The 25,698-nt window shown below is 45.7% G+C and overlaps 1 protein-coding gene and 1 non-coding gene across 9 annotated transcripts in view; one reads left to right on the top strand and one right to left on the bottom strand.

Annotated features, from left to right (window-relative positions):
* Positions 1-25,370, bottom strand: part of ARHGEF37 (Rho guanine nucleotide exchange factor 37) — a 51,364-nt gene extending 25,994 nt beyond the window's left edge. For 4 of the 8 annotated variants that reach the window (XM_045815288.2, XM_045815284.2, XM_087867868.1 and 1 more), the window contains exons 1-4: positions 25,193-25,326; positions 9,506-9,702; positions 8,175-8,298; positions 2,662-2,809 (exon numbers count right to left, since the gene is read on the bottom strand). In XM_045815288.2, the coding sequence (XP_045671244.2) occupies positions 2,662-2,809; positions 8,175-8,298; positions 9,506-9,691 (458 nt within the window). In that variant the 5' untranslated portion in view covers positions 9,692-9,702; positions 25,193-25,326. Of the gene's footprint in view, positions 1-2,661; positions 2,810-8,174; positions 8,299-9,505; positions 9,703-18,148; positions 18,226-24,922; positions 25,172-25,192 lie in introns of those variants that run through there. The other 4 variants (XM_087867869.1, XM_087867867.1, XM_045815285.2 and 1 more) reach the window with 4 other exon arrangements.
* On the top strand, positions 3,998-4,104 carry LOC123803722 (U6 spliceosomal RNA). Its single transcript, XR_006782959.1, has one exon. It is a non-coding gene; the product is annotated as a U6 spliceosomal RNA (small nuclear RNA).
* Positions 25,371-25,698: the final 328 nt, after the last annotated feature.

The following is a 25,698-nucleotide window of genomic DNA, read 5'->3' on the forward strand; positions in this document are numbered from 1 at the left end:
TTGTACCCACACACTTTGAATAGACCCTGAAGCTGCTCCCCTTGAGAAGTAGGGTCTATTTGTCCACCCCTTGGGTCTGCAGCACAGCATGCCAATTCCCAGCCAAGACCTCCAAAGGCCTTACCTTCCCCTGCCCCCCACTTCCCTTTTCCCTTCTCCCCGCATGCTCCCTCTCTCAACCATATGACCACCAACTGAACAAGCCTGGGCCACCTGCCAGATGATGAGAGGCTGTGCGGCCAGAGCTGAGTCCACTCCCGTGTCTGAGATACACAAGAGAGCCCAGCCAAGATCAGCAAAGCTGACCTACAGGTGATCACAGGCACGTGAAGGTGCTCAGCCAGGGCTAGAAGAATCGTTTACTGAGCCTGGCTACATTGCTAACATGCAGCAGGATGAGCCAAATAAATGTTTGTCTCAGGGCATTCTGTTTGGCAGGGTCTGTTACACAGTGAAAGCTACTCGACACAGCAACCATCAGCAGAGGCAGGGCTGCAGGGTCTGTTGGCTCTGGCTGGCCCCAGTCTCCACTGCTCCCTTTTGCGCCAAACCTGCCACCTTGCTTCCCTCATTTTCGTTACCTGCCTCTCTCCTATTGAAATATATTTAGTGACCCTTGCAAAAGCCTAAATTTGTAAGATCCATGAAAGGACGAATCAAAGGGGGAAGTGATGTAGTTCTTTGGGGGGTAGGGTGGGGCCAGGACAGGGGTACTTGAAAAGGAGGCTTCAGGGTAGTTGGGGGAATAAGCAAGGGAGAGGAGGAGGGGAGGGAGCAGGAGCTTTCACAGGAGATAACGTCATCTTCAAAGACCTAAATCTACACGGTCTTTCTCTTGGGTGTAAAGGGAATGTCTAAGTAAGATGAAATAATAGTAGCCTCTTTTCCTCCTACACTATTCTGATTTCCAGAAAATGACCTTCGTCTCTCACCATTTGGGGAGCTTGTCCTGGGGAAGAGAGAAGCCTTTTTGAAACAGACAAGAAGCAGAACAATCCCAGGCAAGGAAACATAAACGACTTTTAAATATACAAAGAAATGACCGACTTTAATCATGAGAAGTAAATGCAAAATGAAACCACACCGAGACACCATTTGTCACCTCTCTCAGTTGCAAATATTCTGAAGTTTAATGACACACTCTGGTGAAGGTCTGAGGAAAGAGATGCCCATACCTTGCTCCTGGGAATGTAACTTGGTATAGCCTTTATAGATGGAAATTTTGCAATATTATCAAAATTATCCATACATACTTTCTTTGACCCAGCAAGTCCACGTCTGGACATTTATCTTACAGAAACACTTGCACCTGTGGGGAATCTCAGTGATTCAGCTGGCTGAGCGTCTGACTCTTGATTTCGGCGCAGGTCACGACCTCAGCGTCACAAGATCAAGTCCCACATCGAGCTCCGCACTCCGTGCAGAGTCTGCTTGAGAGTCTCTCCCTCCCTCTCCTTCTGCCCCGCCCCCCACCCATGCACACTCTTTCTCCAAAATAAATAGTTACAAAAGGAGAAATACTTGCACCTGAGTAAAATGACATATGCTCAGGAATAATCACTGAACACTATCTGTAATCTCAAAGGAAAAGAAGCAAACCAATGTCCTTTGATAGAGGCCAGTTACATAAACTGGGGAGCAGCCATGTGGTGGAAGAACGTGCCGTTCAAAGGCTCACACATGTACGTATTGAAATGGGAAGATACCAAGATATATGGTAAGTGAAAAAAAAATACAAACTTTCTTTAAAAAGGCAGTAAAATGAGGGCATATATCTGTACCTGCATCTAAATGCATAAAGAAACTCTGCAAAGATCCACAAGCAATTTACAAGTGGTTAGCTTGACTTTGGGGCTGGGAGTAGTATTTGGGCGGATGAAGGGACAGGATTAGACAGGACAGGACAGGATTCTTTGTGCTGCGTAAATTTGGATGTTTTAAAGCTTGTGAACTATGTAACTGCTCTCCATTCAAAATTTTAAATTAAAAATTACCTGTTCTCTACATATTTCTATCTAGGGCTTCTTTCTACCCACTGGGGCCAGCTCTGGGTGGGGAGGCCATCCAGGGCAGTTATGATCTTATTTCACAGGGCAGTTTTCAGCTATCTGTGGAGAGGCCTTCCGAGGTGATACGAACCTGCTTCATGCCACTGCTGTCTACAGCGTACGGTTCCCACATCTCACTGCCCTTCCCATGGGAGACAGGAGTGCTGTTCACCAAATGTGTCTGCCATTCCACCTCTGGACACCCTGGCTTGCCGGGAGTTGGACAAAGCCACGGGATTAGTTCTGGCCCATGAATTATGAGAAGTGACGAACATTATTTCTGGTCTGGAGCACTTAATTACCAGCATCAGACCCTCCAGAGCTCTTGCCCTTTGCCACAGTTACCGGCAATAACCCACAGCGTGGCTGCTGTCAGCTTGGGCCCCAAAGTGAGGACGGCACGCAGAAGGCACCCACAGTGGAGCATAAGGAAGGTACAAGCCGTTGCTATTTGAAGCCACCGAGAGTTGGGAATGGTTGGTCTCTGCAGCCTAACCTGACCGAGCCACTCCTGAAGCAGCGTGAGCAGCACCAAGAGGGGTGAGACCTTGACAGCTCCTGACCTCGGGCTCAGTGGCGGCAGGAGCATGTGCTCACTGGTCATTCTACTCACACCACTGCCTCGATGATGCTCTGGACCTCTCGCTGCAGCTCCGGCTCCTTCCGGTAGGTCTCCACCAGCAGCAAGGCCTGGTCGTAGCTGGCACAGTAGACCTTGTAGACTCGCTCCAACTCCTCTTGGAATTCCAGGAATAAGTTACCTGGTGGCGAGAAAGCAGCGAGGAGCCCTCACCGGCATGTCTGTATGTCCCCTTACATGGAACGTGGTGGTGAATGAGAGCTGGGCCCTGAGCTCGGGCCCTCAGCTCCAGAGTGAGACTGCCAGGCCTAACCAGTCCTGTCACTTCGGGCAAGTTACCGCTTCTTCCTGAATTTCCACGTTTTCATCTCACTTTCAAAAGCCTGCTGTAAGGATTATGTGACAGAATGATGCGGAGCTCAGGCTGGGGGCCTGGGAGTCTAAATAAAGTGCAGCTATCATTACAGCAATAATATTAATAATTCTCATATTTGTATGTTACAGTTTACAAAACATACTTGTGTTATAGCTTTACAATCACCGTGTGTGGCAAGCACAGCTTCAAACCCCCAGTCTATAAAGACACACTCGGGCAGAGTACAGGTAGTCACAAGCTTGGGCTTGGAGTCAGACAGAACTAGGAACAGATCTCCAGCCAACCTTTCCCCGGGGGCATAACCGAGGGCAAGCCCTTGACCTCCTGGACACTCCATTTTCTCATCCATAATTAGAATAAAAACAGTCTTCACCTCCAAGTGTTTTTTTGTTAGGACTAAATCAAATAATGCGTATAAAAGCACGTGACACAAACTTTACTCACGAAATATTTACCGACTGCTTCTTTATGCATTATACGCCAGGCACTCTTCTAAGCTCTGTGAACAAAACAAAGCCCCTGCCTAATGGAGCTTGTGTTCTCGTGGGGAAGACGGACAGGAAGTAAACATATTGCAGATGTCAGAATGTGATGATACCAAGAATCAAAACAAACCTTTAGAAAGTAGTAGAAGATCTATGTAAGGAAGGCGTCCATGAAGATGGGCATGTTTATGAGACCAGAAGTACCCGGCCCCGGGAGCGTGTAGCGGAAGGAGCACTCCAGGCAGGAGAAACGCAAAGGGCTTTAAGCCTTAGGCAGGAGAGCACTTGGCATACGGCCAACACCAAGAAGGCAAGAATAGCCAGAGCAGAGTAAACAAGGGCACAAAGCAGAGAAGATAAACAAGAACTGTAGCCAGATCACCCAGGGCCTCCGAGTGGGTAGGTAAGATGGAGGGAAGTGTTTGGATTTTATTCTAATGGTGGCAGGAAGCAGTCAGAGGGGTTTGCACAGGGATGCTCTGCTTTCTGTTCTAAATACATCACTCTAGTGCTCAATTCCAGCGGCACATATACCAAAGTTAGGATAATATGGAGAGATGAGCGTGGTCCCTGCGTAAGAATAATAGGCAAATCTGTGAAGCATCCCACATTTTTATTTTTTTAATTTTTTAAAGATTTTTAAAATTTATTTGACAGAGAGAGCAAGCACACAAGCAGGGGGAGCTGCACAGGGAGACGGAGAGGCAGGCTCCCCACTGAGCAGGGAACCTGATGTGTGGGCTCCATCCCAGGACCCTGGGATCATGACCTGAGATGAAGGAAGATGCTTAACGGACTGAGCCACCCAGGCGCCCCACGTTCCATATTTTTAAGTGAGAAATCTATGAGATTGGTTACCTGCAGCAGGTGGATGGAATGGGGTGGAAAGAATGAGGGAATGGGATAGGCCAGCAGGGATGAGAGGTGAGCATTAGATAGACTGGAATTGTAGGTATCAGTATGAGCTCATGGTTTTAAATACATAAATACAGATAGATATAGAAAGAAATGTACAGAAGGGTATATGCATACATTAGTATATATACATGTATTTCCCAGCTCTATTAGCTGAGAGGGCCTAGGAACAATGACATCCCAGGGGCAACGAGCATACCTATAGCCTAGAGCTTGGTGTCTAAATACCATTCCCTGAAATAGGTACCAGGGGTTCTAGGAGAAATGGTTGATTCCAAGGATGGGACAGGGAAATACAAGATGAGTCTGGAACAACTTGTGGTGTCAGAAAATAAGGATGTTCCCCAAAACTGTTGGAGGCATACTGAAAGGACACGGGAGCCAACGTGAAGGAGCTCTCAATGGCCAACACTGGTACAATTTGAACAAGAAAATAAATTATGATGGTACTGGATTCGGACTCATGAAATAAAATAAATGTTCAAGAGTCCATACTGTCATAAATAAATAGCTGAACAAATGAATGGGCGTGAAGGGACAGTTCTTGTTTATAGAAAAATTGCAGTTAATAAACGTAGAAGGAATAAGCCAAGTAGAAATTACCATGAGAACACCAGTAATAATTATTGCCCGCAAGAGCCACTGATGGAAGCTAAAACTAGTGGGTGAAAGTTTGAGATGAAATAGGACATTTGCATACTATCAAAGTTTTTCTCCATAAACTATTTATTCATTACAAGGGGAAAAATAGTAACTTTACAGTGGAAAAACACAGAAGATATTACCTTCTGTTACCCATGTGATCAAAGTTAACATTATTCTAAATAATACCATACAGCAACATCATGTGCCCCTATTCTGAGGCACTAAGGACAGGACATTGGCCCTGATATTATTGCCAGAAATGTATAACGTCAATTTAAGAATGAAAATAATTTTAATTTTATAAATATATAAAATGCTCGTAAAATATGCACTTTTATAATTTATAAAGTATAGATTATACATGCATAAGCTTTTATAAAATCTATAAAATCATTTTAATTTTAATAACTGGAAACTTCAAATTGAGGGATATATTACAAACCCGGCTTGGACTCCTCAGAAGCGTGCGGTCACAAAACACAGACAAAGAAGGCTAAGAGAACATGGCCATAAAATGAAATGTAGTAACCTAGACTGGATCCTGGGCCAGAAAAAAAAAGACATCTGTAGAAACGCGGGCAAAATGTGAATAAGGTCTGTAGAGTTAATAGTGTTGCAATAATGTTAATTTCCTGGTATTAACAACTGTACTATGGATATCTGAGATGTTAAAATTAGGGAAAGCTATTTTTGAGGGTTATATAGGACCTCTGTACTATTTTTGCCACTTTACTGTAAATCTAAAATTAAGAAAGTTTAAAAAGAACTTTGAAGACATTATGCTAAGTGAGAGCCAACACAAAAGGACAAATATTGTATGACTCCACTTTATGAGTTACATAGAGTGGGACTACTATTTGAGTGTTCCCTATACATTCTACTTAATTTTTCTGTAAATCTAAAAGCACTCTAAAAAGTCGTCTATTAATTAAAAAAAAAAAAAAAGATCTATACCATGTTGAGACTAAACCAGGCGTGAAAAAGTGGTTACAGGAATGGCTGTTAGAGCACTACCTCAACTACCCACAAGAGTCTTTGGTTGTCCATCCAGGAGGAAGTGGTGAGGGTGAAGAGAAATGTGTTAGCCATGAAAGGTGGTGGGGAGCTGTGGACCACAGGAAGCCCAGCTGACCCTACCGCCTCCTGAAGCTACAGGCTGGGCCCCTGACCTGGACCAGACCCCTGTCGGACACATGGGATGGTGCCCAGTCTAGCGTGGTCCAGCTTTCAGCAAAAACTCCCATGGCGGGACTGCCACCCATGACCGGTCCTCCTCCCGAGTTCTGGTCCACCGATCCTCAGAGAGAACTCCTCAGGAGAAGCCCCCAGAAGGAGAGAGAGCAGAGAAAAGAGGACACAGAACTGTAGCTAGGGAGAATCTGCATACCAGGAGATCAGCCAACTGCAGAGACCATCCCTGCTAAGAGACAGCCTGGGCGTAGCCTTGAAATCTAGGGCGGTTCCCACATTCTCCTTAACCTGGGTGCGCGTCAGCAGGAATGTGACTGATGGCAAATAAACTGTATCATAGTGTGGCCAGCCGCACAGGAAGGCAAACTCCCAGAAAGCACGGCTATCCAAAGGGGCAGAAATACCAGGAATGCAAAAGGAAAGACTTAATTCTTTTCCTCTCGTCTTATGGTCAAAGACTGTAAACAAGCCACAGTAGTGGAAAAGTTACTCCCAGAATCAAAAGAATACCTATAGCTGGGATGAATCAGAAAGATGGGGCACCTGGGTGACTCAGTCGTTAAGTGTCTGCCTTCGGCTCAGGTCATGATCCAGGGGTCCTGGGATCGAGCCCTGTATCAGGCTCTCTGCTCAGCGGGAAGCCTGCTTCTCCCTCTCCCACTCCCCCTGCTTGTGTTCCCTCTCTCGCTGTGTCTCTCTCAGTCAAACAAATAATAAAATCTAAGAAAGAAAGAAAGAAAGAAAGAAAGAAAGAAAGAAAGAAAGAAAGAAAGAAAGAAAGAAAGGGAGGGAGGGAGGGAGGAAAGAAGGAAGGAAGGAAGGAAGGAAGGAAGGAAGGAAGGAAGGAAGAAAGAAAGAAAGAAAGAAAGAAAGAAAAGGAAAGAAAGATAGATGAGAAAGAAAGATAGATAGATGAGAAAGAGAGGCAGGATGGTCAAGAGTTAGGGCTCTTGACTCTGCCTGGTCAAGCTGTGTGACCTTGGGGAAATTACTGACTTTTCTGAGCCTCGGGTTTTTCTTTAGTAAGATGAGGACAATAATAATAGTAATCAACAAGTCACAGTATCATGAGAATGAAAGAGCTAGTTCGTGTTACTCAGAGTCATGGCTGGCACGTTTCAAAGAGGCAGAAACTTACCGTATGGTGACTAACATAACATAAAAAAAAGAGTCAGAAACTGAGGCTCAGAGACACGAAGGAACTGGTGGGTGGCAGAGCCTTGCCAGTCAGACTCCAAACCATTAGACCCTCACTGCCCAGATGCAGTAGTCACCAGCCACACGTGGCCTTCCGGCACTTGAAATATGAGAATCTCGACTGCGATGTGCGGTCAGTATTAAAGACACCGGATTTCAAAGACTTAGTACAAAAAACGAAGTAAAATATCTCACAAATAATTTTTATATTGATTACATGTTGAAATGTTAGTTTGGACATATAGGAATAAATCAAATATATCATTAAAATTAATTTCAGGGCGCCTGGGTAGCTCAGTTGGTTAAGCGACTGTCTTCAGCTCAGGTCATGATCCCACGGTCCTGTTTATCTTCTGTCTCTCTCACTAACTTGTCAAGCCTTAAGAATGGGAACTTGGACTCACCTGTTGATGTTGTGACCCCAGCACACAGCATAGTGACTGGCAATGCTCAGTACATAACTAAGCTTAGTAAATAACTAAAGGCTCAGCGGGGCCACTGATCAATTAGTCCCTCCTTGTCTCGGGGCCCCAGTCTCCTCTTCTGTAAAGTGATGGGATTGGGCTGGATATTATTTGAGGGTCCTACTGGCTCTGACATGCTGTGTTTCAGGGGTCCCCAAAAGAAACTCCCATTGAGCTGCATTTCCAGGGAACTCTGGACAGTTCAGCAATGCCCACCTGCTGAGGACAATTCCGTGGGAATCTAGGGCTGACGACTGCCTTGTCTTTGCTTACCAATTAACTGCACCTGTTCCTCTTCCCTGGATGCTGTCTCCTGCAGATCATGAAGAAATCTGCTGTTCACCTGGATGACATCATCAATGTTTGAGAACAGGACGTCCAGATCCCCCTGGGGCAGCTAGAAGGAACAAAGAAACCATAGGAGTCTCTGGGAGTCGAGCAGAGTGACTTTATTTGCAGGCTTTGGAGATCAGTCCAGAACATTCACACCTTCAGGGTCCTATTACTCTTGGGAAGACTGCCCCAGTGGAATGTTTGCAAGGCTTTGAAAAACCTTATAAATTAGGTATAAATTAGGTGTTCTCATTACTCTATAAGAGGAAGAGATGGAATGCTCAGCGTGGAATGAAAGCTGGACTGGGGTTTTATCCTAGATCTGCTGGCAGCCATCATGTTTCTTCCCTCAGTTTCCCTATCTTCATCTTAGGGTGGAAAGCTGGACTTCTTTCCAGCTCTGACAAATTGGCACCCACCACCATTACCTTGAGATGTATCCTGAACTCCCACTACTACTAACTGGCAAGACCACTGCGGATGTCTATATATGTACACAGGTATATATAGGAGATTGTGTGTGTGTGTGTGTGTGTGTGTGTGTGTGTGTCTATCCTGGATGCACAATCAAGTAAGAAAAGCTAACTGTAGAAAAATATCTAGAGTATGCTCTTATTTTTGTTAGAGTAAGTAACAATCTATAGTTGTTTGCTTAATGCCACAGAGAAAAATCCTAATTTCTGGAGGATGAAATATGAGAGGACTTTCACCTTCCACATTTCCTACTTGAGTATTTCATTCATTTGAGAAACACTCATTGAAGTCTCTGATTTATGAGTCCAGAACTGGGGGTATATTGAACTAAACAGTCTTTGCCCTAATGGAGCTTACATGCTAAGGGATATTTTACATTTTATAGAGAAAGCCTGTATTATTTCTGAAATCAGGAGAAAAAAAGATGTAAAAACCCGTCATAGTGATAACTTCTTCCTGTCGCCATCTCCTGAATGAGACGATTAGAATATAGGTCAGTTTAAGCAATCTGTTCTAAATTTGATAAAGGGCTATTTAATCCATTAGCTCACTTAATTCTCTGAGGTGAGTATTCCTCTCCCCATTTAGCAGATGAATCCACTAAGCTGCCGATGTGTTCGAGGCCGTGCTGAAGGCTGCACGGCCAATAAATGGGAATACCCCGGCTTACATCCAGGTGACTTCGCGGCCACCACACCTTCCCTTCCATCAAGCCTGGCCCTGGAAGAGACGCGGGGTCTCAGGAGCCAGGACCCGAGTCTGCCCGTACTAAGGGAGGCTGTGTGCAGCCCCGGTACCTGCTGCAGGCGGCTCCTGATGTCGGAGGCACAGAGCCGGAGCATATGCAGGTAGGAGAGCTCGGTGTCAATGAGCTCCCTGACAGCCAGCCTCTGGTGCAGCAACGGTCTGTCCGCAGAGACACGGCCTTCTCCGTCGGGACTCCCGGTCCTGGAGGACGGCTCATCAGACCCATGTTCAGCCATGTCAGCAGGTTCTAGGAAAGGCAAACACATCCCAACTCACTTCTGGGAGCTCTACTGGGACATGCTGTCTCCAGTCCAAAGACAGCTATTCTTCAGTCGGCCTGAAAACATCTCTAGCTTGCACACTGCAAGATGAACTGTGTATTAGCATTTGTGGGCAGTGTCTGAACAGTCTTAAAAGGTAGAACGTGGCTCAGATAATTGTTGACATTTTCCAGGATTCAGATAATGTGCTTGCCTAGATTTCTTCTATTTTTCCTCCAGCTCTTGACCCAGATTTCTTTATTTGGTTCAGCCGAGTCTCTCCCACCCTCTCTCCCAGGAGTTCCCTCCTCTCTACCCCCACTACCCCATTCAGGCCTTAGACCCATCCCCTGGGCTCTTTCCCCAGCCTCCAGGAGCGCCTTTCCAAGTCTAAAGCCCTCTCCCTCTTGCTGCCACCCACACCCATGCATACTGGAGGTGCTTCCAGCTCAAACTTCCGAAACAAAGCTTGTGATCATGGCATTCCGTGCTGTGAGGCTTGAACAGCTCCCTGCTGCTCTGTGGTCTGGCCTCAAGCTCATTTTCCCCTTCACAGATCATCCTCCAGCCAAAGAGAGCTACGTGCTTTCCTCTGGGCCTACACGATCATTTCCTGCCTCTGTGCTTTTGCACCTGCTGGGCCCCCTCCCATGTGTCTACCCTTGGACATTCATCTTCCCTTCCCTTTCCTGACCCTCCCAGCCAGATGGACATTCCCTCCTTGAAACTCCCACAACCCCTTTATCTCTAGGTTCAAAAGTACAAGTGGCAATACTGTGAACAACACGGCCTGAAAACCCTCCCTACTACAAAACATTCTAGACATGCTGGATCAGGTATAACCAACTTCCTCTTCACGGCCCGGCAGGGCTTCCAAGAGAGGAAAGGGAATAGCAGGGTCCCCACACAGAGGGAACTGCAAAGCAGAGCAGCAGCAGCTGAGTGGACATGACCGGGGCCTCAAGTGGGGGGTGGGTAGGGAAAAGGGCATGGCCAAGTTCAGGCAACCAGGGACTTGGGTGCTGGTGTTCAGGCAGGAACAGGAGACAAGCTTCTTCACAGAACTGGGACCCCCAAGAATCCAGTGAAATGGTGGATCAAAAAAAAATGCCCCCCACTCACACAGAAGTTGAAGTCCTCTTGGCTTGGGTCCTACATGAGGACAAAAAGTCCCCTCTGAAAATTCATAAAAACAGGCCTGCCTTCACTGGGTTTTAGGTTCAAATTGATACTGCACATGTGGTCCAAGTAACCCAAAGCTGAGAGATCAAAAAGAACAGTTCTGGACTAATGCTACTCCGAGTGCTCTTAGAAATAACATGTCTCCAGCAGCTAACCCTGACCTGAAGGTGAGTTTACAATCCCAAACTACGAGAACTCCACAGCAATGAGCAGGATTAGACCCCAAGAACACCAGACAGTCAAACTATCAAGTAAAAACTGTAAAATTAGCAGGGAAGAAAAGAAACCCATGTTATTAAAAACAAAAAACAAAGACCTGTATGATTTTGATTTTTTAAAGCACCAAAAAGAACTTACAGAAATTAAAAGTTAAGCCTTTGAAATTAAACATGAACAGGCAGATTAAACAGACATCTAGAAAAGAGAAATAGCAAAAGGGCATACAGAGCTGAAGAAATTATCCAGACTGCTAAAGAGAGAGAAAAGCATGGAAAATATGAGACAACTTAAGAGATCTGGTTATTGGGGCGCCTGGGTGGCACAGTCGTTAAGCGTCTGCCTTCAGCTCAGGGCGTGATCCCAGCATTTTGGGATCGAGCCCCACATCAGGCTCCTCCGCTGGGAGCCTGCTTCTTCCTCTCCCACTCCCCCTGCTTGTGTTCCCTCTCTCGCTGGCTGTCTCTGTCAAATAAATAAATAAAATCTTAAAAAAAAAAAAAAAGGGACCTGCTTATTGAAATAAGAAGGTTCATGCATCAAATCTGAGTTCTAGCAGGCAAGAATAAAGGGAGTGAGGAGCGGCAATATTAAAAGAGATAAGAGTAAGAATTGTCCAAAATTTATTTAAAAATATGAATTCATAGACCCAGGAAGTACAAGTCCCTAACAGTATAAGTTTTTTAAAAATCCATAGCTAGACACATTGAGGAGAAACTACAGCACCTTGAAGGCCTATAGAATTTATCTTTGTACGTTCCTGTTTTCGGGAAACTATGGAAGAATGTACTCCACTAAAATAAAGAAATGGGAAAGAGGAAGACATCGGGTACAGGGGACTGGTGATCTAAAGTGAGAAGGGCTGGGGCGCCTGGGTGGCTCAGTCGTTAAGCGTCTGCCTTTGGCTCAGGGAGTGATCCCAGGGGCCTGGGACTGAGCCCCGTATCAGGCTCCCTGCTCTACTGGGAGTCTGCTTCTTCCTCTCCCACTCCCTCTGCCTGTGTTTCCTCTCTCACTGGCTCTCTCTCTGTCAAAAAAATAAAATCTTTTAAAAATAAATAAATAAAAATAAAGTGAGAAGGGCCAAGGCAATCCCCAGACAGGGGAAGGAAAATCTTAGGATTGACCGTTGGCTACAGGCAGATGGCAAACAGTCGACAGTATTTCAGAAGGTACTAGAACGTCTTGAGAACAGAGTTATTGAATTGGTAAAGAATATGGTATCTCTTTAGGGATAATCACACAGATGATATATACAAAACTAAGAAACAAACCATCGAACAAGCACAAAACAATTGTTAAAAAAAATTGTGCAGAAAAAATAAAAGTAATTGTACGTTACTACCTGGTTCAGTTATAAATACTATTTATGCACATTATAATGCAAGTGATCTAAACAATATTATGTACAACTATACTGGGAGAATAGGGTAATGAGAGGGGCATCTATGTGTTGTGGAGGGGGAGTAAAAAAAAAAAAAAACCCACTAAATCCTCATCTTCCATAGTAGGAAGTCAAAGAACAATACCTAAACCAAAAGCTCAAGACACAACAGTACCTGCGTGCTGTTAATTTAATTTAATTTTTTTTTAAAGATTTTATTTAACAGAGAGAGAGACAGCCAGAGAGAGAGGGAACACAAGCAGGGGGAGTGGGAGAGGAAGAAGCAGGCTCCCAGCAGAGGAGCCCGATGCGGGGCTCGATCCCATAACGCTGGGATCACGCCCTGAGCCGAAGGCAGACGATTAATGACTGAGCCACCCAGGTGCCCCTGCGTGCTGTTTAAAGACACGGAGGGACGCCTGCGTGTGGTGCGGTCAGTTGAGCCTCCAGCTCTGGTTAAAACAGAATGACTCGTATTCTCTCCAACTAAACTCTGGCTGATACAGGTATGAACAGGTAATTGACAAAGGAAGCATTTTAAACGGCTCACACATAAATGAAAAGATGCTCAGTTCACTAGTAACGAGGCAAATGTGAATAAGTAAAACCGCAATGGGGGCACCTGGGCGGCTCAGTTGGTTAAGTGCTGGGCTCTTGGTCTTGGCTCAGGTCATGATCTCAGGATCATGGGATCAAGCCCTGCATCGGGCTCATTACTCAGCGTGGAGTCTGCTTGAGACTCTCCCTCTCTCTCTGCCCCTCTCCCCCGCGCTCATGCACTCTCTCTCTCAAATAAATAAATCTTTAAAAACAAAAACAAAAAAAAACATAGTGACATACCATTTCATGCGCATCAGATTGGCAAAATATAAAAATGCTGGTGAGACTGTAGATGAACAGGAAGTCTCATGGTAATATAAATCGTTGTAACCACTCCAAAGAGCAATTTGGCAATAATTAGAAAAGTTAAAAATGCTCACACTGTCAGGCCAATCAGTTCTACTCCTAGAGATATTCTGCCTTTAAGAAACTTCTCTACCTCGGGCGCCTGGGTGGCTCAGTCGTTAAGCGTCTGCCTTCGGCTCAGGGCATGATCCCGGAGTTCTGGCATCGAGCCCCACATCAGGCTCCTCCGCTGGGAGCCTGCTTCTTCCTCTCCCACTCCCCCTGCCTGTGTTCCCTCTCTTGCTGGCTGTCTCTCTCTCTGTCAAATAAATAAATAAAATCTTAAAAAAAAAAAAAGAAACTTCTCCACCTATACACAAGGAATGGAGACAAAATGTTCACCGCAGCACTGCTGATAATGCTAGGAAATTAGAAACAACCTAGATGTCCATCAACAGGAGAGTGGGTTATTAACTTGTAATATACGCATACCATGGAATTCTCAACAACAGTGAGAATGAACAAACTACAAATTCATGTATCAACAAAGGTAGGCTCACAAACACTGTAAAGAAAAAAAAGGGGGAGGGTTCCAGAAAGGTGGATAGAGTAGAATACTATTTTTTTAAATTTAAAATACGTAAAATAATGCTAGATACTGTTTAGAGATATATACATATGGAGCACCAGTATCAAAAATTTTGTGGACATGATTAACAATAAGTTCAGGATGGATTTCCCTCTGGAAAGAGAAGCACAGAAATGGAATTGAGGACTTACCAAAAGGGACTTAATGGCATCTGAAGGTGTTTTGTTTTGAGTTACATTTATTATTTTGTGATAGAGATTCACATGCAGTTTTGATAAATAATACACTGGTACCATGTACCCTTTACCCAATTTCCTCAGTGGTAACATCTTGCAAAACTCTAACACAATCTTACAGCCAGGATACTGGCACTGATACAAGCAAGATACAGATTATTTCCATCACAAGGATCCCTCATGTTGCCTTTCACCCTCTTCCTTCCAGCCACATCCCATCCTTAACCCCTGGCCACCAGGAATCTGCTCTCCGTTTCTATAATCTGGTCATTTCAAAAATGTATGTGAATGGAACCATTACAATGTGTAACCTTTTGGTGACTGACTTTATTCAATCAGCATAATGTCCTGGAGATTCCTGTAAATTGCTGCATGTATCAATAGTTCCTTCCCTTTTATTGCTGAATATAGGAGAGATTTTATTTGCGTAAAAATAACGAGGCTCATATGGCAAAAATGTTTAAAATGAAACAAAGATAGGTGGTAAGAACATGGTATTTGTTGTGCTGTTCTTTGTTCTTTTCTGGATAAAGTATTTCCTAATATTTATTTATTTAATTTGAGAGAGACAGAGAGCATGAGCAGGGGGAGGGGCAGCAGGAGAGGGAGAAGCAGACTCCCTGCTGAGCAGGGAGCCCAACGCAGGGCTCGATCCCAGGACCCTGAGATCATCACCTGAGCTAAGGTCGACACTTACCCACTGAGCCCCCCAGGCGCCCCTATTTCCTAATATTCAAAGTGGCACACATCCCGTTCAAATCTGTACTTGGTTATTTAGGGTTGTTTAGGACCAGGCCTTGGCTTCCTGGCCAGTCACTAAGAGCTCAGAGACAAGATGAGCACCCACTCACCTGGTGTCCTTCACTATTCCCCACAACACTGATGACACCTGCATGTATAAATGGTCCTTTAGGAGGGACTAGTAGCAGCAGAAGTTTCTGTCCTGGGCCATAAGCGCTGACCTGTGGATCTGATGATCTGTAAACTGAGTGGGGAGAGCAAAGGGCCTGGAAAGATCCCGGAATGCAACTGTCTGATGCACAGCTCTGTTCCAGCTGTTGAATACTGCCTGTGGCCTGCTGACCTGTCCCTGGCCTGAGCGGCTGACACTCACCACCCTGTGCATAGGTTCTCTAGAAAGATCCCAATAGGCTTTCAGGAGAGCTACTCAGGTTCCACTACTCAGAACTGCTGTTAAATAAACAAAAAGCACCAATACTGGGGCGCCTGGGTGGCGCAGTCGTTAAGCGTCTGCCTTTGGCTCAGGGCGTGATCCCGGCGTTATGGGATCGAGCCCCACATCAGGCTCCTCCGCTATGAGCCTGCTTCTTCCTCTCCCACTCCCCCTGCTTGTGTTCCCTCTCTCGCTGGCTGTCTCTATCTCTGTTAAATAAATAGATAAAATCTTTAAAAAAAAAAAAAAAGCACCAATAATACTTTATAGAGAACTGTTGAGTATTTAAAATAGCATTAATTTGCACTTAGGTTAATTGCAAGCTAGACCTCCAAGCCGGCCTGGTAAAACCTCTCTGTAACAGCATTTTGTTATCTCTTAGTTTATGGTCTGTATAATGGAAAGAAACACACTTTGATTTCTTTAAAAATATTATACATTATTTGGCAATGAAAAGGAATGAAGTACTACGGATATGTGCTCCAACATGGAAGAATCTTGAAAACATTACGGTAGGTGAAAGCAGTCAGTCACAAAGGACCACAATTTTGGGGCACCTGGGTGGCTCAGTTGGTTAAGCATCTGCCTTTGGCTCAGGGCATGATCCCAGGATCCTGGGATCAAGCCCTGCATTGGGCTCCCTGCTCAGCCAGGAGCCTGCTTCCCCTACCCTCTCTGCCCCTCCCCCTGCTTGTGCTCTCTCGCTGTCAAATAAATAAATAAATAAAATCTTAAAAAAAAAAAAAAAAGGACCACATATTTTTGATTTGGTTTACATGAAATGTTCGGAACAGGCGAATCTGTAGAAAAGTGTATCATTGGTTTCCTAGGCTAAAGGGATAGGATATGGAGTGTGGTGCCTCTTGGGCACAGGGTTTCTTTTGGGGGTGACGAAAATGGTCTGAATTTATTATGGTGATGCCTGCACAACTCAGTGAATACACTAAAAACCACTGATTTGTACACTTTCAGTGGGTAAAGTCTATGATATGAATGATAGCTCAATAAAGCCATTAACCAGAACAATATTACGCAGTGTAAAATGCCGTCAAGGACGCAGGAAGAACTGGATCGCTCATACATTACTGGTGGGAAGGCAAAGTGGTACGGCCACTCTAGAAAACAGTTTGTCAGTTTCTTTAAAAAAGAAACATACACTTGCCGGCAATCGTACCTCAGGGCATCTATTCCAGAGAAAGAAAACTTATGTCCATACGAAAACCTGTCCACAAATGCTCACAGAAACTTTATTTGTAATAGCCAAATTGGAAACAATCCAATGTTGTTTTAATAGGTGAGTTTAACAGGTGAATGCTTTAGGGACACCTGGCTCGCTTAGGCGGTAGATCATATGACTCTTACTCTCAGGGTCATGAGTTCAAGCCCTGTGTTAGGTGTGGAGCCTACTTAAAAAATAATAATAACTAGGGGAGCCTGGGTGGCTCAGTCGGTTAAGCGTCTGCCTTCAGCTCAGGTCATGATCTCAGGGTCCTGAGATCGAGCTCCACATCGGGCTCTCTGCTCAGTGAGGAGTCTGCTTCTCCCTCTCCCTCCGCCCCTTCCCCCTGCTTGTGCTCGCTCTCTCTCACTCTGCTCTGTCTTTCTCTCTCTCAAATAAATAAATAAATTCTTTTAAAAAATAATTAAAAACAGGTGAATGCTTAAAAAAATCCCACGCATACACAGAAACCAACTGGTAGATCCAATACAACTGGATACCCAGAAAGAACAGGGGTGAACTACTGATAAACTTCAGTAACCCGGATGGCTCGTGAGGATATTATACTGCCTAAAAAAACCTAATCTCAAAAGGTCATGCACTGTGACTCCATTTATGTCACGTACAAAATTATAGAGACAGGGAACAGATTAGTGGTCGCCTGGTTAGGGAGGAGGGTGAAGGGCAGGTGGGTGTGACTATAAAGATAGAACACCAGGGAGAGCTTGGCGGTCATGGAATAGTTCTGTGTCCTTTTCTTTTTTCTTTAAATTTTATGTATTTACTTGAGAGAGAGAGCGCGAGCAGAGGACTAAACTGATTTTGGTTCTAAATTGCCTATCATTGGGACGCCTGGGTGGCTCAGTCAGTTAAGCGTCTGCCATTGACTGAGGTCATGATCCCAGGGTCCTGGGATCAAGTCCTGCATTGGGCTCCTTGCTCAGCGGGGAGCCTGCTTCTCCCTCTGCCTGCTGCTCCCCCTGCTTGAGCTGTCTCTCTGACAGATAAATAAATAAAATCTTTAAAAATAAATAAATAAATAGCCTATCATGGGACATGAAAGAGATCTCAGGACGGAGCATGTCTGGACTATAAGGAAAGCCACGTTTCCCAAGCTTGTCCTCTGAAACAAGCCTCCTTATCAGGCCAGACCAGGAAATGAAATAGGGACACTCAGCCTGCTCTCCCAGGCTTCTGAGCGGTACTTGTCCAGAGAGAGCTGCAAAGATAGTAGATAAGTTAAGCCATGTAATAATTTTTTTTTTTTAAAAGGACATTAGTTCTTTTTTTTTTTTTTTTTAAAGATTTTATTTATTTATGTGACAGAGAGACATCCAGCGAGAGAGGGAACACAGCAGGGGGAGTGGGAGAGGAAGAAGCAGGCTCCCAGCGGAGGAGCCTGATGTGGGACTCGATTCCGGATCGCCAGGATCACGCCCTGAGCCGAAGGCAGACGCTTTAACGACTGCGCTACCCAGGCGCCCCTAGCCATGTAATAATTTTTTAACTTTTTATTTTGAAATACTTACAGACAGGTATAAGACTTACAGACTTACTCAACAGGAAGTGGCAAGGAAAGTACCAGAGTTCGTGTGCACCCCTCACCAGGGTCCTCCGATGGTTACCTGTTATTTAAATATAGCACAATATCGAAACCAGGAAATTGGCATTGGTATACTTTTCTTGAATGAACTGTTTCATGCCATTTTATCACATTAGATTTGTGTAACTACCACCTCAACTAAGACATAGAACTAGGGGCACCTGGGTGGCTCAGTTGGTTAAGAGACCTGCTTTTGGCTCAGGTGATGATCTCAGGGTTGTGGGATCTCATGGTTGGACTCTGCACTCAGTGGGGAGTCTGCTTGGGATTCTCTTCCTTCCCTTTCCCTCTGCCCCCCTCCTCAAATAAAAATAAATGAATCTTAAAGAAAAAAAGAAAAAGAAAAACAAAGGGAGGAAACACCTATAGAAATAAGGGTGGCCACACTGGGGTCCTCCCTGACGTGCCTGGTTTATAAAGACATATACAATAGTAAGGAGAAGGGTCCTGTACAAAGAGTTTCCAAAACTCTAAAAACCCAGAAGGATTTGAGTTTGACAAAATTATAAGAATAACTTCTAAAGCTCTGCCCCTATTATGATTGCCATGTATATTTTAAGATTGATGTTCAGAAAAAGTAAGAAATAGGCACACTATTTGATGGCTTTGCTTTTCTCTTCTTAGGCCTAAAGAGGAACTTCAAAAGGCATTGTGAAGGCTTGAAACCCACACCCTAGAGCCAGAAAACCCAATTTCAAATTCTGATTCTGCAATCAATTGGCTGGCTTTCCTGGGATAATTATTAACCTTCTTTACAGGGTGGTTATAAAATTTCATAAGATAATCCATGTAAAGTGTCTAACAGAGTACCTGGTACAAGGTAAGCTCTCAATAATTGTAGCAGTTGCTTTTGTTATTATTACTGTTAAACCGTAAGGGATAGCATTACCATGGATCCCATGGATCAAGAAATTGTCTAAGGACACTTGGCTGATCATATTCAAGCAGATGGTGAGAACAGCTGATCATGATGATAATAATAAGTAATAGGAATGACACACAAGAGCCTGACTCAGAATCCAGCTAATACCAAAGAAATGGAGCTAAGGATTGAGGGACCATGAGACTGAGCCCTGATGACATTACTCAGTCCAGCCATGATGGAGACTGACTGCTTTTGGATTTTTTAGAGTGCAGGGAGAGGGAGAGAAAGACTCTTAAGCTGACTCCAACACAGGACTTGATCTCACAACCCTGAGATCAGGGGCTCAGTCTCATGACCCTGTGATCACGACCTGAGCCAAAATCAAGAGGCAGACACTTAACCAACTGAGCCACCCAGGTGTCCCTGCCTTTGAATTTTTTTAGGAGCTAACACGTTTTCTTTCCCCACCCCTCTTTGGCCTTAGCCATTCTGAGCTGGGTTTCTGCCACTTGAGTAAAACAGATGGTCCCTCGGCCTTTAGAAAGGGAAAGAGACATCATTGGGAGCCAGCATAGGCTAGCAAAAAACAAAAACAGAATAACAGGTCATACCAGACTATCCTCATTCCCTTACTGAAAGGCAACTAGGCCAGTGGATCAAAGGAATGCTGTATGCTAGTGTAACTGGCCCAGCAAGGTGCTGATGTCTTTTTTTCTAAAGAGTCTAAGGAGCAAGATGTGGGTGATGGAGGCTGAGAGCTAGGGGTGGTGGTGGAGGGGACCACAGGACAGTAATATGAACTAAAAACTGAGAAAACTAGGGATGCCTGGGTGGCTCAGTTGGTTAAGTCTGCCTTTGGCTCAGGTCATGATCTCAGTGTCTTGGGATTGATCCCTGCATTGGGCTCTCTGTTCAGCAGGGGGTCTGCTTCTCCTTCCTCCTGCTCTTGAGCCCTCTCTCTCTCTCTCTTCCTCTTGAATAAGTAAAATCTTTTTAAAGAACTCATAAAACTACACTATCCAAAGAATGTTGATCAGGGGCGCCTGGGTGGCTCAGTTGTTGAGCGTCTGCCTTCGGCTCAGGGCGTGGTCCCAGGGTCCTGGGATCGAGCCCCGCATCGGGCTCCTCCACTGGGAGCCTGCTTCTTCCTCTCCCACTCCTACTCCCCCTGCTGTGTTCCCTCTCTTGCTGGCTGTCTTTCTGTCAAATAAATAAACAAAATCTTTAAAAAAAAAAAAAAAGAATGCTGATCAGTGTCAACCTCTGGGATCTGCCCAGTTTGATTAAGGGTATCCATCAGTTCCTTCAGTGCTTTCCACCTCCAAGACCACCCGAGTCTAAACCTCTACCACCTTTCTCCTGGACTAGTGTTAACAGTGCCCTGACTGGCTGCACAGCACCAGAGTGGAGTGGTGTTTCAAAAACGTGAAACTTACTGCTTTACTTCTCTGCTTGAAACCCAGACAAGTTTTCTCTGATTCCCATACCCCTTCCAAATAAGCATTCCTTTCCCCCAGTAATTATTTTTCATATTCTCTTTGTTTTACTGGTTCATTCAATAAAGGGTAAGCTCCACAAGGGAAGGGATCATGTCTTTTTTTTTTTTTTTTTAAGATTTTACCTATTTGTCAGAGAGAAAGAGAGAGAGCAAGCACAAGCAGGGGGAGCGGCAGGCAGAAGGAGAAGCAGACTCCCCACTGAGCAAGGACCCCGATGTGGGACTTGATCCCAGGACCCTGGGATCATGACCTGAGCTGAAGGCAGACGCTTAACCGACTGAGCCACCCAGGCGCCCCTATGGATCATGTCTATTTTATTCACCAACACATTACCTAGTGTCTACTCTAGATCAAGCACACAGTAGGTGCTCAGTTAATTGAATGAATGAATGACATGGATAAACGCTGGCAGATCAAATGGCCGATGACCCTGTAACAAGTGGAGGTGGACTAATACAATCACACACAACTCTGGAGAGCCACCGAAAAGTTCAAGATCAGGGGCGCCTGGGTAGCTCAGTCGTTAAGCGTCTGCCTTCGGCTCAGGGCATGATCCCAGAGTCCTGGGATCGAGCCCCACATCAGGCTCCTCCGCTGAGAGCCTGCTTCTTCCTCTCCCACTCCCCCTGTTTGTGTTCCCTCTCTCACTGGCTGTCTCTATCTCTGTCAAATAAATAAATAAAATCTTAAAAAAAAAAAAAAGAAAGAAAAGCTCAAGAGCAGGGGAGAGACAGCAACTCCCCCTGAATTTTACATAAGTGGAATTATAGAGTATGTACTCTTTATGGTCTGGCTTCTTCTCTTTTCAGCAAAATTATTTTGAGATCTATCCATGTTGTAGCATGTATCAACAGTTCGTTGCTTTTTCATGCTGAGCAGTATTCAATTGCAGGGACACAGCACAGCGTGTTTACCCACTAGATAAACAATTGGCTGTTTTCTATTTCTCTAATTCAATAAGGCCAGACCTAGGGATGAAACGTCTGGATCACAGGACAGGTGTATACTCAACTTTTTAAGAAAATGTCAAAGTTTAAAAAAGTGGTTGTGGGGCTGCCTGAATGGCTCCAACGGTTGAGCGTCTGCCTTCAGCTCAGATCATGATCACAGAGTCCTGGGATCAAGCCCCACATCAGGCTCCTTGCTCAGTGGGCCCCTGCTTCTCCCTCTCCCTCTGCTCCTCTGCTCCTGCTCTCTCACTCACTCTCTCTCCCTATCTCAAATAAATAAATAAAATTTTAAAATTTTTAATAAAAAAAAAGTAAAAAAGTGGTTGTACCATTTTACATTTCCACCAGTAGTTCATACAAGTTCTAGTCCCACATCCTTATCAATGCTTGCTATAGTCAGTCTTTCTAATTTTAGCCGTCCTCATAGGTGGCAAGTGACATCTCAATGTGGTTTCAATGTGCATTTCCTTAATAATGAATTATCTTGAGCATCTTTTCAAGTGCTTACTTGCTACCCATATGTTTTCCTTGGATATCATGGTTTGTTCAAAGTACAGAAGAAGCTCTCACTCATTACATAATTTAGACAAATAATATGGAATAGATAAGGAGTATACAGTCCCCCACTACCAATCCCTACCCCCAACACCCACACAGAGAACCAAAGGTGCAGAAGAATCACCGAGAGCACTTCTCAGGTATGCAAATTCTTGCCCCCACCCTTGTAGATTCTGATCCAGGAGGTCAAGGATGGGGCATTTCCACAAGCCCCTAGGTGATTCTGATGCAAGTAGTCTGTAGATCATTTCTTGAGAAATTCTGCTTTTAATCTCATCCTACCAAAGAAATGTTGAAGGAATGAAGGCAGCGAGTCTGGAGGGAGAAACGTGAAAGGGGTCCGTGGGCTGTGTTCAAACAAGAAAGAGCCTTGGGCTGAGAGAGTATGTTCGCTCTGTGTCATCCTATGGAGCACCAAATGTTTAAGGTCAAAACAGAGAAAACTTTCGAGGAGCACCTGGCTGGTTCAGTCGGTAGAGCGTGCTACTCTTGATCTGGGGGTCCTGAGTTAAGCCCCAAGTGTAGAGCTTACTTTGGAAAAACAAAACAGAGTTGCCAGGGTGGCTCAGTCAGTTAAGTGACCGACTCTTGATCTCAGCTCAGGTCTGATCTCAGGCGTGAGTTCAAGCCCATGTAAGCCCATGTTGGGCTCTACACTGGGTGTGGAACCTACTTAAAAAAAAACAAAAACAAAAAACTTTCTAAACAGAGCTACTGTGAAATAAAATCAGGCCACAGAGCCAGGACGGGAAGGAACTTGCCAAAGTCACTGAGCTTGCAGAAAAAGGACTTCTCTGGGTTGACAAATGACTGGCTAAGGGGAGGCAGAGAGGGGGGCAAGAGACATCACACACATACACATTCCGTTTCTGAGGAAAAACTCTCCTTTATAAACAGGTGGAGAAGAATGTAAACCACCAGGCAGGTAATGTGTGTCTTAACCCAAATTAAATAGCAGCTATTTGCCCTAAGCCATATTTCCCTGACTCTATTTGCAAGGCCTAAAATGGCAGAGAAAGGAGACAACACAGTATTTTGTAAGAGCAGTTCTTTTTATAGGTAAGTAGGCCTGCCCTGGCCCTGTCCTCACAATTTTGGATCGGTAGATTTTAAAACTCTTAAGCCTGGGGTCCCTGGGTGGCTTAGTCAGTTAAGTGTTTGCTTTGGGCTTGGGACTGTGGTCCCAGGGGTCTGCGAGGGGGGGGTCCCTGCTCACTGGGGAGTCTGCTTCTTCCTCTCCCTCTGCCCCTCCCCCCCTTCTGCAAACGCACGCTCGCTCGCTCTCTCTATACATAAATCAAATAAATAAAATCTTAAAAAATAAAACCTCCTAAGCCTGTCAATAAACAAGCAATAGGCTTTGGACAGTCAAGTTCAACAAATGCCATTTTGCTTCAATTGTAGCACTCAAGCAAACACCCCCATCGGTTAAATAAAAAGCCATTTATTTGATCTAGAACACAATCAACCAAGGCTCTGTTTACCACAACAAGCTGCTGATCCAAGAGGGATGAGAGCCAACTGCCAGCAACCCCTGCACCCCGGCAGAAACTCAGCTGAGCCCCCACCACCTGGCAAGACTAGGGGGTGCCCAGGTCCCCACGTGGCCCTCCTCTTTCCTCTTAATTAAAAACAAGCTATACAGGTGCTGATTCCACTCAAAGGAGGCAAGCAAGGCCCCATAAACAGTCCTTGTTAGCAAGCAAGGCCCCATAAACAGTCCTTGTTAGAACGTTTGCTGGTTTCTATTTTCAGCATTTCACCTTAGGCCAAAGCGTGATGTGCTGCATTGTTGCACTTTTATTTAGATTATCATCACCAAGATCTATGCTGTCATTTGTAAATCATAATAGGGTGCACTTTATAGTTTCCTGTTTATATTTTAAATTTTGTTTTATTTCAGATACACCCCAATTTCTTTTAGGTCATCATCCTTTCTGACCCGCACAGCTGGGAGCCACTGGGTTCTGCGCACCAGCACGTCCACGGAGCACTCCCTACGTGGCAGACGCTGGGCTCAGCGTTCATTCCCAAGTCTGACAATAATTTGAAGGATGAAGCAACCTTATCTCTATTTTACAGATAAAACCGGGCCTTGGACTGAAACTAATACTATACTATATATGTGAACTAACTTGAATTTAAATAAAATCTTGAAAGAAAACAAAACAAAACAAAACAAAAAACCCTGGGCCTTGGAGAGGTTAAACTATGTGTCCAAGATCACACAGCTAGCAGGGTCAGCACACTGTCTGGGCTGACAGCAGGTACTCGCTTCTTTCCAGGCTGCCTCCCTTTAACAGAGCAAGAAATTGCTCTTAACAGCACAGCCTGAGTGCTGGCCTTCCGTCATTTCTTACAGCAGAATGCTTCATGGCAAATCTGAAACTGTGTGCAAGGTTATGTGTGAACCCCTCTGTGGGACCCCAGATTTCTCAGGGGTCCAGGATCCCAAGAAGGCGAAGCCCACGGGCAGGTTGCTGTTTCTCCATTCCCCTCCAAGTTCCGGGTGCTCACTGTGCAGGGAGCACTGTAGCCCGGGGGAGGCCGACAGTTAGGTTTCTGGTCCCAGCTTTGGCACTACTTTTCTGGGGGTCTTGGGCCAAGGCAGCGTAACATAGGGACTGCAAATTTCCTTTCTCTTTTCCCCTGGCCTGTAGTCATAATTACATTTTCCTTGGCAAGGATTCTTTAATACTGTTTGTTTTTTCCCATTGTTTTAACCCGTGGGTTCTTATTAAAGGTCACCCCAAATCCGACACTGAAGCGGGCAGGTATAAACAAACCGACGCAAGAAATCACAGTTTTTTTCTAGACCACCTACCTCTCTGGGCCTTAGTGTCTCACCTGTAAGAGGTCACGTGGATCAGGCTGCTTGCATTTCCGTCAGGCCCAAGACACAAAGCTCGACCGCGCCTCCTGGGACCGGGGCATCGCGGCTCCCGCGTCCCCCACCTCCCCGCTCGGCCGCGAGCTGCGGCGGCTTTCCCGCGCCCCTCCGCGCCCGGCCCGTCGACCCCGCCCCTATCGCCGGGCGCACTCCCCGCGCGGAGTTCGGGCGCCCGCGACCCGCCGCCGGGGCGGAAGGGGCGCCCGGCTCCCCGATACGCTCCGCACCTGGGCCTCGGCGCCGCGGGTCCCACGGAGGGCGCGGGCGGGCGCGGCTCTGCCCACGCTGCTTGCGTGCGTGCGCCGCGGAGGGGCGGCCCGCTCGCGCGCCTTTGTCAATTGTCTGCGGCCAGGTTGTTTTCCACTCGCTGCTCCCGGGACCCGGCCCGGCCCGGCCCGGGGTGGCCCTGGCCCGCTGCCAGCGCCGAGAGCTGGGGCGGCTGTGAGCGCCGCGCCGCCGGGAAGGGGCGGGGGCACCCACCCGCGCCTCCCGGTTTAGCCGCGTTCTTGCCCGGGCTCGGCACCCCGAAAACACCGGCCAGCGCTTAGACCACTCAGGGGGAATGTTGACCCCTGGATCACTGAAAATCTATATATGCGTGACTCTGCTCGAAGCACCAGATGTTAGGGCTGGAACTTGATTTCATTCCCAGTGTCCGCTGCCTAAGACCTTCGAGTCTTACCCAGCTCTCCCACAAGCTCAATCTTAGACAAATCTGCCAGTCTCCCTGCAC

Source organism: Ursus americanus, chromosome 15 (assembly GCF_024610735.1).
Source record: "Ursus americanus isolate L20-20 chromosome 15, mUrsAme1.1.p, whole genome shotgun sequence".
Classification (NCBI taxonomy): Eukaryota; Metazoa; Chordata; class Mammalia; order Carnivora; family Ursidae; genus Ursus; species Ursus americanus.